General features: G+C 44.7%; 1 protein-coding gene across 1 annotated transcript in view; it reads left to right on the top strand.

Annotated features, from left to right (window-relative positions):
- Positions 1-15,007, top strand: part of LOC147105645 (uncharacterized) — a 211,557-nt gene that overhangs the window by 22,668 nt on the left and 173,882 nt on the right. The window contains exons 7-16 of the mRNA XM_086010936.1: positions 1,914-2,106; positions 3,015-3,140; positions 7,170-7,290; positions 7,397-7,535; positions 7,685-7,777; positions 7,867-7,939; positions 8,025-8,162; positions 11,375-11,530; positions 12,932-13,026; positions 14,797-14,923. Coding sequence (XP_085867062.1) covers positions 1,914-2,106; positions 3,015-3,140; positions 7,170-7,290; positions 7,397-7,535; positions 7,685-7,777; positions 7,867-7,939; positions 8,025-8,162; positions 11,375-11,530; positions 12,932-13,026; positions 14,797-14,923 — 1,261 coding nt within the window. The remainder of the gene's footprint in view (positions 1-1,913; positions 2,107-3,014; positions 3,141-7,169; positions 7,291-7,396; positions 7,536-7,684; positions 7,778-7,866; positions 7,940-8,024; positions 8,163-11,374; positions 11,531-12,931; positions 13,027-14,796; positions 14,924-15,007) is intronic.

Genomic DNA, 15,007 nt, shown 5'->3' with positions numbered 1-15,007 from the left:
AACACTGACATAGACCAGTTGGGCCACATGACCAGTTTCTGTGCTGTGAATTCTATCTAATTATTAGCTTTACACAAGCTTTACCTGGCTGAGCTTTTCTCGAGAGCACCTCTCCTTCCGAGATGGAGTCCTCCACTATCACTCTGTTATTACAGCAGCAACATGACCTACAAGTAATGAAACTCTGAAGATAGTTACAGCAGAATGTGAGCTGAAGCTCGTGTTATTGCACATCCAGTAAACCAGCTCCAGTGGCCAACTGTTTGATTTAGCAGCCCTGCCCAAATTCTTTTCTAAATACTTGTGCAAACAAAATACTGCATGAAAATATTTAAATATACAGTAAAATATAAAGGCTCCAAATGGTTGGCATCCCGCCAGCATCATGTCCAGCAATGCCCTCGAGCACTGACGCCTGCTGGAGTTTGCAGGGTTATTGGGCACACACCTCATTTGCATAAGGGTAGCAGGTGCAAGCGGAACTTGGAGCACGTCTTTGGCACCTGTCTGCCCCATGCCAGCTGAAGTGTGGACTGCCCACTCGGCCGTGGGAGTTGCCCAGCTCCCCCCTCCACCCCAGCAATGCTCCATTTGGCCCCCGAGGAAAGGGGGAATTGGGGGTTCGATTGAAACCAGGCTGTTTGCCTGGCCTGGACATTACTGGTGGGGCCCACTTGTGTCCTTGTGGAGGGTGGTACCCCTAACTTGTCTTGATGTACTAGCAGCACGATACTGCTAGGATCCCAGTGAGCATCAGGAGCGATAGCTCTGACTTAGGGGGAGAATTTTAACCTAAAGAAACGGGTGGGTTGGGGGTGTGGGGGTAGTTAAAGTGTTAAAAATCGGAATCCTGACCTGAACCCGCCTCCAACCCGCCCACTTCTGGTTTTAAAGGGGGCAGGACCGGAGGCAGGCAGCCAACTCACTGCCAGGAAGCGGGCGGTCTATTTGAATATTATAATGAGGCTGGAAGCCTCTTCTTTAACCTCCATTTTGTGTTAACTTTAGCTGGTTGGGTTTTGCGCACCTTGTAAAACTCGCCAGCTACAGCAAGGCGAGGACTGCTGCATCCAGGAGGTAAGTGCCTTTATACTAACCCGCTGAATCCAGGGTCCCTGCCTAACCCACCTGCTACGATTGGAGGCCCCCTCACGAGGCCTCTGAACCCACCCCAGGCCACCAATCCTCCCCTCAGGTCTCGGCTTTCCACCCCCCCAGCCTCTCCACCTCCACTCCCCCAGGCTTCTCCCTGCCCCCGATCCCCTTCGGACCCCCCCAATCTTTTCCTGGCCCCCGACCACCACCCCACCCAGCTTCTCTTGCCCCCTGACCCCTCGATCCGCTCCCAGCACGACCCCCAAGCGATCCCTCCCTCCTCTGTGCGGCCGAGTGCCGCAGGCCTACCCGCCTGCAGCCAGCCAGCTGCTCTATGTGGCTGGCTGTGGGTGTTAAACAGAGGCTTCCTATTCAAAATAACAACAGAAAATGCTGGAAAAACTCAGCAGGTCAGGCAACATCCGTGGAGAGAAATTTGAGTTGACGTTTCGGGTTTGACCCTTCTTCGGATTTCCAACATCTGCAGTATTTTGCTATCTTCCTATTCAAATCAGGCCCTGCCGTTAAAGTCGGCAGGGCCCATGGGAAACCTGTTCTCCCGGGTTTTCCGACCACCTTCTCCCTCTCCCTGGCATTCTGATTCCTTACAGCCTTTCCTGTATACACAGTAAGTATTTCTGTCCTAATTCCTGCATAGAACTTAGCAACTGTTGATTATATAAGGTTGGTGGAAATGAACTCACGAGATCATATTACGGAATTTTTAGAACAGATGGGTACACATCCTTTTAGAGTTCAGCAAATAAATGGGTCTCTATTTTAATAACATAATTTGCCTTATGATTTTTCATTTTCAGCAATGTGAAGCAATTTCAGAGCTGTTCCTGTCATGTTTTAACAACTATGTGATTGGAGAATACTGGAAAATGTGTCGGGCAGATGTTTGCTGCCTTAAAGGGTGTAAATGTGCTACTTTTGCGGAAATTGCACGGCAATGTAATAAAGATACCTTTGATATGTGGAAACACTGGAGAACATCGACTAAATGCAGTAAGTAGTTTTCTTCCTAATGGAGATAACAAAAATAGCAATTTTTACTCTCAAATAAAACATGATTTATTGGCCTGGAATTTGAGGAAGCTCACCCCAAAGTAAGCTTCGCACAAAGGTCTCGCGATCCCTGTGTCGGAGTTCGGGTTTTCCGACGCGTAATTCAAATCAATGGAGTGTAGTGGGGATCCCCCAGTACGAGCTGCTGTGATGCCGACAAGCTGTCTAAGCAGCCAATCGAAAGGCAGAATTCTCACAGACAGCGAACCAGGAAGTAAGTAAGCTCTTAAAATTCCAACTTGTTAAAACTGTTAGAGAGAGCAAAACAAAGAATGGGGCTCTCACATGGGGAAAAGGCAAACCTGAAATAAAGATGAGAAAACTTGGGAAAAAAAAAATATTTTTTTAAAGTTTCTTAAAAATTTTAATTTTTATTAAAATGGATAAATTTGACACAGCACAAAATTAAAATGAGTTTTTCAGGCCCATAACCTTTGTTCAGCAGTCAATACACTGTTAAAACCCCAGTTACACCTAATCCCTTTGGGTCAAACTTTTAGTGAGGAATTTGACAGCGTTCCTGCGGAAGAGCTGAAGTTTTCATCAGTGTCCCTGATTTAGCTGATTACACAGAGTGCTGGCTCTGCCGGGGAGTGGGGGTTGGGGGGAGTGTCGGTGGCGGGTGAGGACATAGCACAGCTTGTTTCAAAGCAGTGAATGACAGGCCGCAGCTTCAGGATTTCCACATGCGCCTGCACCAAATCCCGACGTTGCGGTCAGTTTCCAAGGTGGAGTGACGGCGAACGCTGACAGTTTGCCGTCATCTGGACCGCAATGTGTTTATATTTTGTAACACAACAGCATTTTCAATGGTCAAAATGATAAAATCAACAACTTTTCCTTCTCAGCACCGCCCACCTGTCCTGGGATTGAGATTTTCAAGGAATGTGGTCCTGCCTGTATTCCAACCTGTACCGATCCAAATCCTCAACAACAGTGCGATCAGTGTGTGAATACTTGTGACTGTCCAGAAGGTAATTAGATTTTAAAGATATTGACAGTTTTGATGTTTTTCTATAATAATATAACCTATTAGTTAACCTTACCCAATTCTTGTGATATTATAAATTAACTTATGAAGAGTCTAAGAAATTTAAGTTTATTCTGATTGGAGAAAGATTGGGGAAGGGGCAATGGTTCAAGCAGCAGCGGAGGCAATCGATGATGCCGATGTAGAAAGATTTTTGTGCAAAACCAGGATGTAAAATCCAAAGATATGATTATAAAATGAAGACGTCGCTAATGAAACTTAAGGTTTGGAACTCCTTGGATTGTGATCCCGGCGGTTATGTTGGGATCACGTCGGATAGCGCCCTCTAACGCTGCCCCCACTTGTGTTTGCAGGATCAGTGGAAGGGCACCTCATTGGCACTGCTTAGGTGGGTGCAAGCGCCATTTCAGGTGCATCTCTGGTGCCTGCCTGTCCATGCCTGTCGGGAGTTCCAGCAACTGCCTGCTCATGGAGGGGGTGTTGCTCAAGCACCCTACCCAACCTTGGCAATGGTCCTATTGGCCCCTATAGGCCACCTGCGCAAGGATTACCACCACCCCCCCCATCCCACCCCCACCACCAGATCTATCCCAGGCCGGCATTTGTGCCATGGGTTGAATGGAAGTTCCACTCTTTACAGAGCAGATTAAAAGCCTGGGAATATGTGAGACCCGTCACAGCTGGGTCCCCGTTGTCTTCCTAGGGTTCCGCTGGAGTTACAGGAGGAAACTGCTGGAACACCTGTGGAACTTTTGCACCGACATTTAGAATCATTTACTTGTGAATAGACTGTAATAAATTGACTGTTGAAGCAATCAAATGAGGATTAGTTCACTCACTCTTTCAGCAGAGAGCAAGGGGATATGGGTTTTGTAGTGTATGTAGCTTTAAGAGGAACTATGTTTTTGAAGCCCCTGTATACTGTAGTACCAGTAGTGACCACTCGGGTATATAAGCCTGTGTAGCGTCTTGTGTAGTTCAGTTCACCTCCAGACTTTATTCAGTAAACACTTGTTAAATCAACTCCTGCATTCCGTGTCTCCATTAACACACGGATCTAACAGGTTTGAGCAGAAGAAAGATGATGAATAGACAGATCAGACCTTGGTCGAACTGAATAGCTTTTCTTATCTTTCTGTGTTATCTGTTTGTACACTATTGATTTCTTCCCCATAACTGTGGTTATTTGAGATGTATTATGAAATAATTTTCCAAGCAGATCCTTTTTAGGTTTTCTGAGTTGGAAGGCTGGATTACATAAGAACATAAGGCGTAGGAGCAGGAGTAGGTCACCTGGTCCCTTGAGCCTGCTCCGCCATTCAATAAGATCATGGCTGATCTGATCTTGGCCTCAACTCCACTTCCCTGCTCGCTCCCCATAACACTCGACTCCCTTACCGTTCAAAAATCTGTCTATCTCCACCTTAAATATATTCAATGACCCAGCCTCCACGGCTCTCTGGGGAAGAGAATTCCAAAGATTCACGACTCTCAGAGAAGAAATTCCTCCTCATTTCCATTTTCAATGGGTGCCCCCTTATTCTGAAATTATGCCCCCTAGTTCTAGATTCCTCCATGAGGGGGAACATCCTCTTTAGATCTACCCTGTCCAGCCCCTTCAGAATCTTATATGTTTCAATAAGATCCCCTCTCATTCTTCTAAACTCCAATGAGTATAGGCCCAGCCTGCTCAACCTTTCTTCATAAGACAACCCCTTCATCTCCGGAATCAACCCCGTGAACCTTCTCTGGACTGCCTCCAATGCAAATATATCCTTCCTTAAATAAGGAGACCAAAACTGTACGCAGTACTCCAGGTGCGGTCTCACCAATGCCCTGTACAGTTGTAACAGGACTTCCCTACTTTTATACTCCATTCCCTTTGCAATAAAGGCCAACACTCCATTTGCCTTCCTAATTACTTGCTGTACCTGCATGCTAATTTTTTGTGATTCATGTACAAGGACCCCCAGATCCCTCTGTACCTCAACATTTTGTAATCTCTCCCCATTTAAATAATAATTTGCTTTTTTATTTTTCCTACCTTGCATTTTCCCACATTATACTCCATCTGCCAGATTTTTGCCCACTCACTTAGCCTATCTATATCCCTTTGGAGATTCTTTGTGTCTGCCACATAATTTGCTTTTCCACCTATCTTTGTATCATCAGCAAATTTGGCAACATTACACTCAGTCCCTTCATCCAAGTCATTAATATCGATTGTAAATAGTTGAGGCCCCAGCACTGATCCCTGCGGCACCCCACTAGTTACAGTTTGCCAACCTGAAAATGACCCATTTATCCCGACTCTCTGTTTTCTGTTAGTTAGCCAATCCTCTATCCATGCTAATATATTACCCCCAACACCGTGAGCTCTTATCTTGTGCAGTAACCTTTTATGTGGCATCTTATCGAATACTTTCTGGAAACACAACATCTACTGGTTCCCCTTTATCCACACTGCTCGTTACATCCTCAAAGAACTCCAGCAAATTTGTCAAACATGATTTCCCTTCCATAAAACCATGCTGACTCTGCTTGAATATATTATGATTTTCTAAATGTCCTGCTACCACTTCCTTAACGATGGACTCCAGCATTTTCCCAATGACAGATGTTAGGCTAACTGCTTTATAGTTGCCTGCTTTCTGTCTCCCTCCTTTCTTAAATAGGGGCATTTGTGGTTTTCCAGTCCACTGGGACCTCTCCAGAATCCAGGGAATTTTGGTAGATTACAACCAATCCATCCACCAACTCTGCAGCCACCTCTTTTAAGACCCCAGGATACAGGCCATCGGGTCCAGGGGACTTGTCCACCTTTAGTCCCATTAGTTTGCCTAGTACTTTTTCTCTAGTGATAGTGATTGTTTTAAGTTCCCCCCCCCCCACCCCAATTGCCCCTTGATTATCCATTATTGGATTCTTCTCCCAGTAGCTGTGTTCCGGCAGGACACGACTTCCAGCCCTATGACACTGGTTCTCGGGGAGAATTACCGCTGCCAAGAGGGAACCTGCCAGTGCAAAATCCCAGTGGGATTGCCACTACAGTATCAGAAGAGGAGGCTGGGCATCTTAACTGGCAGAAGAGTTCTGAAGATCCGCAAATTGGCCATAGCGGATACCAAGGCCTAGTTAGATTGGTGGTGGCCAGATTGGAGGGAGAGGTGGCTGCTACAAAGCCCTTTCTCTTCATTGGGGACCTCAGGGCCGTTATCACTGCTTCACAGGGCCGAGTGCCACCTTCCACATTGTGGTCCCGGGAACCAGCAGTAACACAGGCAGACGCCAGGAAAATCTACCACGGTCCTGGGCCTCAGCTCCTGCACCATTTGTATGCAGTCAGGATGTGGGCACGAGGGGGGGTCAGCATAAATCTCATTGAGGGTGGGGGGAGTGCAGAGAGAAATTGAGGTCAGGCCGGTGCAGTAGTGGTAGGCCTTATGACCCAATTTATGCTGCATTTTTAGCATTATCCCACCTGATTTTGAGTGGGATACCAGAGGAAAAACCATCCAGTAAACTCAACCCAGTCGTCTAGTAATCTTATTGTGACACAGTGCAGATTTTCACCTGTGATTCTCAACATAATAGCGCCATTATCTTTCCTGAGGTTTTAGTGGGAGGTGCCAATTGGAAATGGGCCACTTTGGCAAAGGGATGGCTGGAAAATCAATGGGTGAAACAATTAAGACCATTCTCACCGTAAGTCCAGTACTGGTGTTTCAAGACGCACCTTGGCAGCAGGCACTTGCTCACTTGCACAGGCAGCTAGTAGTAATTAGGATGCCGAAGGGATCCAAAATGGGAAAAAGTAGGGGAATTGGGGTGTCTTTTTCTTAAATGGAAACTGCAAGCAGCAACACATATATTTTCTGTCTGACATTAAAAATCATGTATTAATGTCAGAATAAGAATGTCACAGAGTGTTCTGTCACTTTAAATAAAAGCCATGTACTTTGTCTTGTTGTGAATAAATGTAGTTATATATTCATTTTTTAATTATTTTAAGGCAATGTTTTTGATAACGTAAACGGCACTAACGGATGCATCAGCCAACGGGCATGTCCTTGTGAATACAGTGGAGAGATTTATCAATCTGGAAAGATCAGAAACACTTCGTGCCAGTCATGGTATGGCTTGATCATTGCGGATCACTCACTTTCTACCACTGGAATATTCTGGGGGCTTTTTGTGGAAACACTTTTACTTTGTTGTCGATCCTTTTTTTCTTCACAGCATTTGCAAAAGAGGAAAATGGTCATGCTCTTATCTCAGTTGTCCTGGGAGATGTACAATTGAAGAAGCAATCTATTTTACAACATTCGACAACACTTACTACAAAATGATCGGAGATTGTTCGTACTACGCTGTTTTTGTACGTGAGGCGCGATCATATTACGTAGTTGTTTTGAAACAAGTTTGTAACTATAAATCGATGAGCATAACCATATATGTTTCAGAATTCTGAGATTTAAAATTCTGAGTTTTTTTTAACCTCTCTCCTCACCCCCACACCTAAAACAGACACAGGACTGGACCATCAAGGTAGAGATCCGCCAGTGTCAAGCAGCACTTAAACAGACATGTTTGCATCGTGTTACCTTAACTAAGAATCAGGTGAGAATTTATAAAGCCATTCGTTTTTAGACTTTAGTTCTGTTAATAAGTTCTGTGAAATGATACAAGCACACATCTTTTTTTTATAGACCAACTACGTGTTCAGCAGTGAGGGCAATGTATATTTTGATGGACACAAAGTTGCAATTCCTCTGAGAACAGGTAAAGAATGTTTTCTTCTGTTCAATAAGATAACTAAATAAATTGTTAAAATTTAATTGAACCAGTACTTTTTTCTTTTAAACAGGCGAAATAATAATATTTCAGCAGTCTTCAATGTACATTCAAGTCGCAACGACATTTGGATTGAAAATGCAAGTGCAGATATCTCCTGTTATGCAGCTTTACATTTCACTGCCCATAGGTGCAAAAGGAAGCACAAAAGGTATGGTTAAGAAAGAGGTACACTTCTGCACAAATGCATTCAGCCTACAGCACTATATTCAAAGATAATTGCATGCCTTAGATTTGAAGTGGTTCCACTCGTAGCCAACATTACGGCATTTGCATAAAACTCATCTGTCCACTCTTTGAATGAAGGCATTACCTTGCTTAACATAAATAATGAGTTGAAAGAAAAGCACATGTAAATACTGCGGAGTCAAACTACCATTCGAAGGGGAATTTGAACCTAAAAAATGGGTGGGTTTGGAGTGTGGGGGTTAGATAAATTGTTAAAAATCTGAATCCCGACTTGAACCTGCCTCCAAACTGCCCACTTCCGGTTTTGACGGGGGACGGGACAAGGGCGAAAAGGAGGCGGGACGTCAATTTAAATTTACAATCCTTCTTTAATCTACATTTTGTTTTTAACTGCAGCTGGACGGGTTTTACACACTTCATAAAACCCGGCAGTTACAGCAAGGCAGGACTGCTGCATCCAGGAGGTAAATGCCTTTACACCTACCTCCTGGATCCAAGGTCCCTGCAGCGATCGGAGACCTCCCCACGAGGCCTGTGACGACCTTCCCGGACCTCCCTCCCCCCACCCCTCCACGATGACCTTGAGGCCACCCACGATCCTCTGGTGGCCGGCCCCGATCTTCTTCCCTGCGCTTCCCACCCCATCCGACGGCTGTGAACTCCTTCCCTCCACCCCCCCTCCCCCACCACCACCCTGGTCCCTCAACAGCCACGATCTTCTTTCCTCCCATCCCCCCCCCGGTCCCCTGAGGCCGGCACTAGCCCCCACTCGACCCCTCCCTCCCTCCCTCCTCTGTGCAGCCTAGTGCCGCAGGCCTACCCGCCCGCAGACAGCCAGCCTCTCCATCTAACTGGCTGTGTACTGGCCTCGCTAGACGTGCTCCTATCTAGTTATCCAGCAAGTTAAACACTCATTCAAATAATTCCTCGTGAAGCCGTTTCGCTGTTTGAAGCTTTACTTGAACAAATTTGTGAAACTGTAAACAAAGACAAAGTATGTTTTGTACATAAACTGAGTACTATACATTCGATATTACATAAGATATAAACATATTTACAACAGTAGAATAGACTAATTGTATAACTAACTAACATTTGGACTAACTTCTGTAACTATCAAATATTAACCTTTTATAAACATAGTGTTATCAAAATACTACTCTGACAATGTTGCTATCATGCTAATAGACAAAGATACTCACAGATTTTGCGCCTGGCCTAACATATGAGATCAGATTACATTGGATTGCAAATCCCTCATGGAATTCTCCGTTACTCAAATCAGGTTCTTCCTGGAATTCTACTTCCTGGGTCACACAGGAAGAAAGGTCAAATGACCTCTCACACAGACACTGTTAACACATAACCACCACCAGAGAGTGCTATCTGCATGTAAAATGTCCATAATGTCCAGAACAGGCTGCAAGTGGGAAACAGAGGCTTCAGTTGCAAATCAGGCCCTGCCGTTAAAGCCACTCTCTCGGGTTTCCTGCCTGCAACTGAGCCCCCCACCGCCCCAATCCGCCTTCCCCTGAAAATCCAGCCCAAGGTGTACGGCGGAGAAAGGAAGGGTTCCAAATGCTCTATGCTCTTTGTTCAGGAGTAAGCCTTCAGACACACATGGCAACCTCTGTTGGCAAACAGAGTATTCATGCACATGGGCGACAGATTGTTATCTGTGTCTTATTGAAAATCCTTATGTCTATGTGTACTCACTGTCTAAAAAACCTTACTTTCAGTTGACATGCTTTTTCCAAGGTCCTATGTCCACATTTATATTGGCAAAACCCTACACAAACTTGTGACACTGTACTTACACCCTCCACCAGTGTCCTGTAGCATTTCAGTTTAGCATGTCTCAGTTGCTCAGCTGGTTCTGCGGTGAATATCCATTGTCCCAACTAACTCTACCTTTCTGTTCATTAACTTTAGAAATGTAACTATAAATAATATAAAATCAAAGTATTGTATAAGCTATGGCTAGGAAATAATGTTTTGGATACAAGATGTGCATGCAGATGTAAGATTTTCCCTCTCACCTTCTTCCCTTTGCTATAAGTAGTAACACTCACACTCGATACCATGCTCTGCCTCGTCTCGCCCCTTCCCACTGTGGTTTCAGCAGATTAGCGAGCTTGCAGTTTACAGCCCCACTTTCCCTCCCCTTCACCATTTCAGCAGCTTCCACCGGTGACCCTGCTCAGCCTCCCCTGGCCATGGCCTATTCTCCATTCTATTGCTCTGCCCCCATTGGTTGCCTTGTCTGCAGCCCATTTTGTGACCAGTCCTGTTGGCTCTACTGTCTGTCCCGGCTTTACACCATGGGTGGGAGCAGGAAGTTACAAAGGGACAACTCTATATAATGTCATAACTATCATTGATTTTTCAAATCAGGTGTACAGGAACACTGTCATGTTGAATGCAAATATATATAAAATGCCTTAATGTACTGAAATTTCTGAAAATCAAATTCAATAATATTGCTCCACAAGGTGACATGAGCAAAGGTATATCACGTCATCATTTCCCTATCTCCCAATTAAATATTTTATGGTTCTGTATGTATGATATTTTTCTTCAAACCAGCATAGAAACATAGAAAATAGGAGCAGGAGTAGGCCATTCGGCCCTTCGAGCCTGCTCCGCCATTCAATATGATCATGGCTGATCCTCTATCTCAATACCATATTCCTGCTCTCTCCCCCTACCCTTCGATGCCTTTGGTGGCTCACCACCACCTTCTCAAGAGCAATTAGGGATGGGCAATGAATGCTGGCCTTGCCAGTGACACCCACATCCCAGGAATGAATAAAAAAAAGAGCAAACTGTCAGCAAGGACCAGGGACAGAGGGGAGCGACAACGACCATGTAAATGGAGCCACTCGGTATCTGCTCTGAGCCGCAGCCTCCCTGAGGCCCCAGCTCTCCGTGCAGAGCTGTGCCTCAAGGACAGGGAGGGAGTCTGATTCACACACACACACACACATTGCTCATGTGAAAATTCTGGTGCCCAGGGTGGAATGATCCTGCAGAACCTGCTCATCACCCAGAACCTGCTCACACACGACCAATGCAGGCGTTGTGGAAACATGTTGAACACTGCAACCCCCAAGCAAGGGTAACACCTGTGGTAACTGCTGTCTTGTGATGACTTGTATTGTTCTTTTCCCTCAGGTTTATGTGGCACCTTCAATGATGATGCTGAGGATGACTTTCTATCTGCACAGGACATTGTGGAGAGTACACCCATTACTTTCGCTAATTCCTGGAAGATTGAGGACAGTTGTCCCGAAGCAAAAATACCTTCTCCTTGTGTCAGTTCAGAAAATGGTAATGGTCCATTATAATATTCCTTCTGACTACAACAGCAATAGTTTTACTTTCTAATGTTTCTTTCACTAAGCCAGTAAAATAAATCATCTGAGATCCAAGTCTCAAAACGTTACACTCCTGGTGACTAGATGATTCAGAAAACTGTCCTTTTACCTCTGCCACTGTTCGGAACAGGCGGTCCGAAGGTCTGGTTTTTTGGAGTGCAACCGCCTCAGGATAAACCAATCTTGCAGCGGAGCCTCAAACAGGCATTAAGCCTCTTATTTGCAAACATGAAGGATTTAGCGCCTGTTTCAGGCACGGGCGCTAGATGCCATTTCTTTTTTGTCCTTTCCCAATATGGCGGGTGGCGCAGTCCCAGCCTGTAATGTGCACGCCCTTCCTACCTGCCATATTGGGGCTTAGTAGGCCGGTTAGTGCCTGAAAAATGGCCAGTGCGTGGCTGAATTTATAGGCCCTATAGTAGTGCTTTCACCATTCTCTGTAAAAACTGAAGTAAAATATTTATTAAACATCTCTGCCGATCCTTCACTAGTACAAGACGGCCACTCCTTTTTTGACTATCTGATTAATTTCAAAGTAGGTATAACAGTCTTAATTTTATTAAATATTTACAATGAATTTCTTTCATACTCCCTTTTTGCCTTCCTAATCTCCCTTTTTGCAATCTTTCTGTACGTTTTATATTTTTCATAATTTTGCTCTGTCTTATCTTCTATTAGTCTCTTTTACAAATCTCATTTTTGCTTTAATTTGTCTATTTATCAATCGAACCCTACCTTTTGACCCTAACTGTTACTCCTAGCTGGAATGTATTTAATCTCTATCTTATCCATTTAGCCATTACCCAATGCTGGTTTGCTGTTTGATCTGCCATTTATTAAACTAATTAATCTGGGCTAGGTCCCCTTTCATACCAATGAAATTTCCAGTCCAGCTCATTTATCTTTAGCTCCTTTTGTAATCTGCTTTCAACATGAGCCTAATTAATCACTATTTCCTAAGTCTTCTCATTCCTTGACGTCACTTACTGTTCGTGCATTGCTGTGTTTTGCTGGTAGTAATGAGGCAAGTTGCCACATTTAATCTCCTCACTCTGCAGCACTTATACCACATAGATGATTTAAAAAAATTAATTCATGGCATGCGGGCTTCGCTGGCAAGGCCAGCATTTATTGCCCATCCCTAATTACCCTCGAGAAGGTGGTAGGTGAGCCGTCTTCTTGAGCCGCTGCAGTCTGTGTGGTGAAGGTCTTTTTCGTAGTGGTTTGGTACAACTGAGTGGAGCTTCCCAGGCCATTCCATATACATTTTAATATGTTCTGATAGCGTTTGCTGGGAGACAGATGTTTGGATTCAACCATTAAAAAATAATCACATCTTGAAATTTGATTACAGAAAACTACGCCAAACAACATTGCTCCCAGTTAAAAGACCCGACAGGTGCTTTCTCCAATTGCCATTCTGCAGTGGATTACGTGAAATATTATCAAGTAAGAATCCTGGGTAAACACTATCCACTGTGTAAACTATGTCTGACGTGGCTCAGTTGTAGCACTCTCGCCTGAGTCAGAGGGTGGTGGGTTTAAGTCGCACTCCAGAGGCTCGAACCCATAATCCAGGCTGACACTCCAGTGCAGTACTGAGGGAGTGCTGCACTGTCAGAGGTGCCGTCCTTTGGATGAGATGTTAAACCGAGGCCCCGTCTGCCCTCTCAAACAAAACACGGGGCTCCGGGTGTCCCGGCCCTCAACCAACATCACTAAAACAGATGATCTGGCCATTTATGGTGCTGTTTTGGGACCTTGCTGTGCACAAATTGGCTGCCGCATTTCCTACATTGCAACAGTGACTACACGTCAAAAGTACTTAATTGGCTGAGAAGTGCTTTGGGACATCCTGAGGTAAAAAGCGTGATATAGATGCAAGTCTTTCAAGTTTTTCTTTATAAGTAGAAGTGTTGCATAAATTCGCCACAATCTTGTTGAGTGATGGAAAGTCAATCAGATAGATATGTTTCATAATAATTTATTGTGCAGTACATCAGACTTCTGGTGCAGTACATCTGAAGTTTTTTTTATTCGTTGATGGGATGTGGGCGTTGCTGGCAAGGCCAGCATTTATTGCCCATCCCTAATTGCCCTCGAGAAGGTGGCGGTGAGCTGCTTTGTTGAACTGCTGCAGTCCATGTGGTGAAGGTACTCCCACAGTGCTGTTAGGGAGGGAGTTCCAAGATTTTGACCCAGCAACGATGAAGGAACGGCGATATATTTCCAAGTCAGGATGGTGTGTGACTTGGACGGGAACTTGGAGGTGGTGGTGTTCCCATGCACCTGCTGCCCTTGTCCTTCTAGGTGGTAGAGGTCGCGGGTTTGGGAGGTGCTGCCAAAGAATCCTTGGTGAGTTGCTGCAGTGCATCTTGTAGATGGTACACACTGCAGCCTTGGTATGCCGGTGGTGGAGGGAGTAAATGTTTAAGGTGGTGGATGGGGTGCCAACTAAGCGGGCTGCTTTGTCTTGGATGGTGTTGAGTTTCTTGAGTGTTGTTGGAGCTGCATTCATCCAGGCAAGTGGAGAGTATTCCATCACACTCCTGACTTGTGCCTTTTAGATGGTGGAAAGGCTTTGGGGAGTCAGGAGGTGAGACACTCACTGCAGAACACCCAGCTTCTGACCTGCTCTTGTTGCCACAGTATTTATGTGGCTGGTCCAATTAAGTTTCTGGTCAATGGTGACCCCAGGATATTGATGGTGGGGGATTCGGCGATGGTAATGCCGTTGAATGTCAAGGGGCGATGGTTAGATTCTTGCTTGCTGGAGATAGTCATTGCCTGGCACTTGTGTGGCGCGAATGTTACCTGCCACTTATCAGCCCAAGCCTGAATGTCGTCCAGGTCTTGCTGCATGTGGGCATGGACTGCTTCATTATCTGAGGAGTTGTGAATGGCGCTGAACACTGTGCAGTCATCAGCAAACATCCCCATTTCTGACCATATGATGGAGGGAAGTTTTCTCTGTTGAGACAATAAAAGATAATGAACAGTGGTTTACCAAAAATAAATAACCCAGAAATATTAAACCAGAACGTATAAACCTGAAGTACAGACATTTGTATTTAAATTATTTTCTAGGTTTTGTTTTGTACCCTGTGAATTTAGATGAAATAAATATGTATTATGAACACAAATTAATAATAGAATTGTATTCTGTATCTCATTTTTAATGAAATATAACTGTTTTAACTATTAGCTTTATTTTTCCAGATGTGTGTCGCTGCAACCTGTGGCTGTGAGAATATCGAGGACTGTCTGTGTGCAGGATTGGGAGCATATGTTCATGAGTGTGCGGCTAATGGTGTCATCGTGAGGAAATGGAGAAAAGACATTTGCAGTACGTTATGATTTTGTTTGATTTGTTTAGGAAAATAGAATAAGAAAATCAGGAATAGTGGAGGGTGAAATTGGACTAGGTTGG

The sequence above is a fragment of the Somniosus microcephalus genome, chromosome 17 (genome assembly GCF_052327205.1).
Source record: "Somniosus microcephalus isolate GS21.2 chromosome 17, FLI_Smic_1.0, whole genome shotgun sequence".
In the NCBI taxonomy this organism is placed as follows: domain Eukaryota; kingdom Metazoa; phylum Chordata; class Chondrichthyes; order Squaliformes; family Somniosidae; genus Somniosus; species Somniosus microcephalus.
Note: the sequence above shows the minus strand (reverse complement) of the source record. Positions and strands in the feature narration are given on the sequence as shown.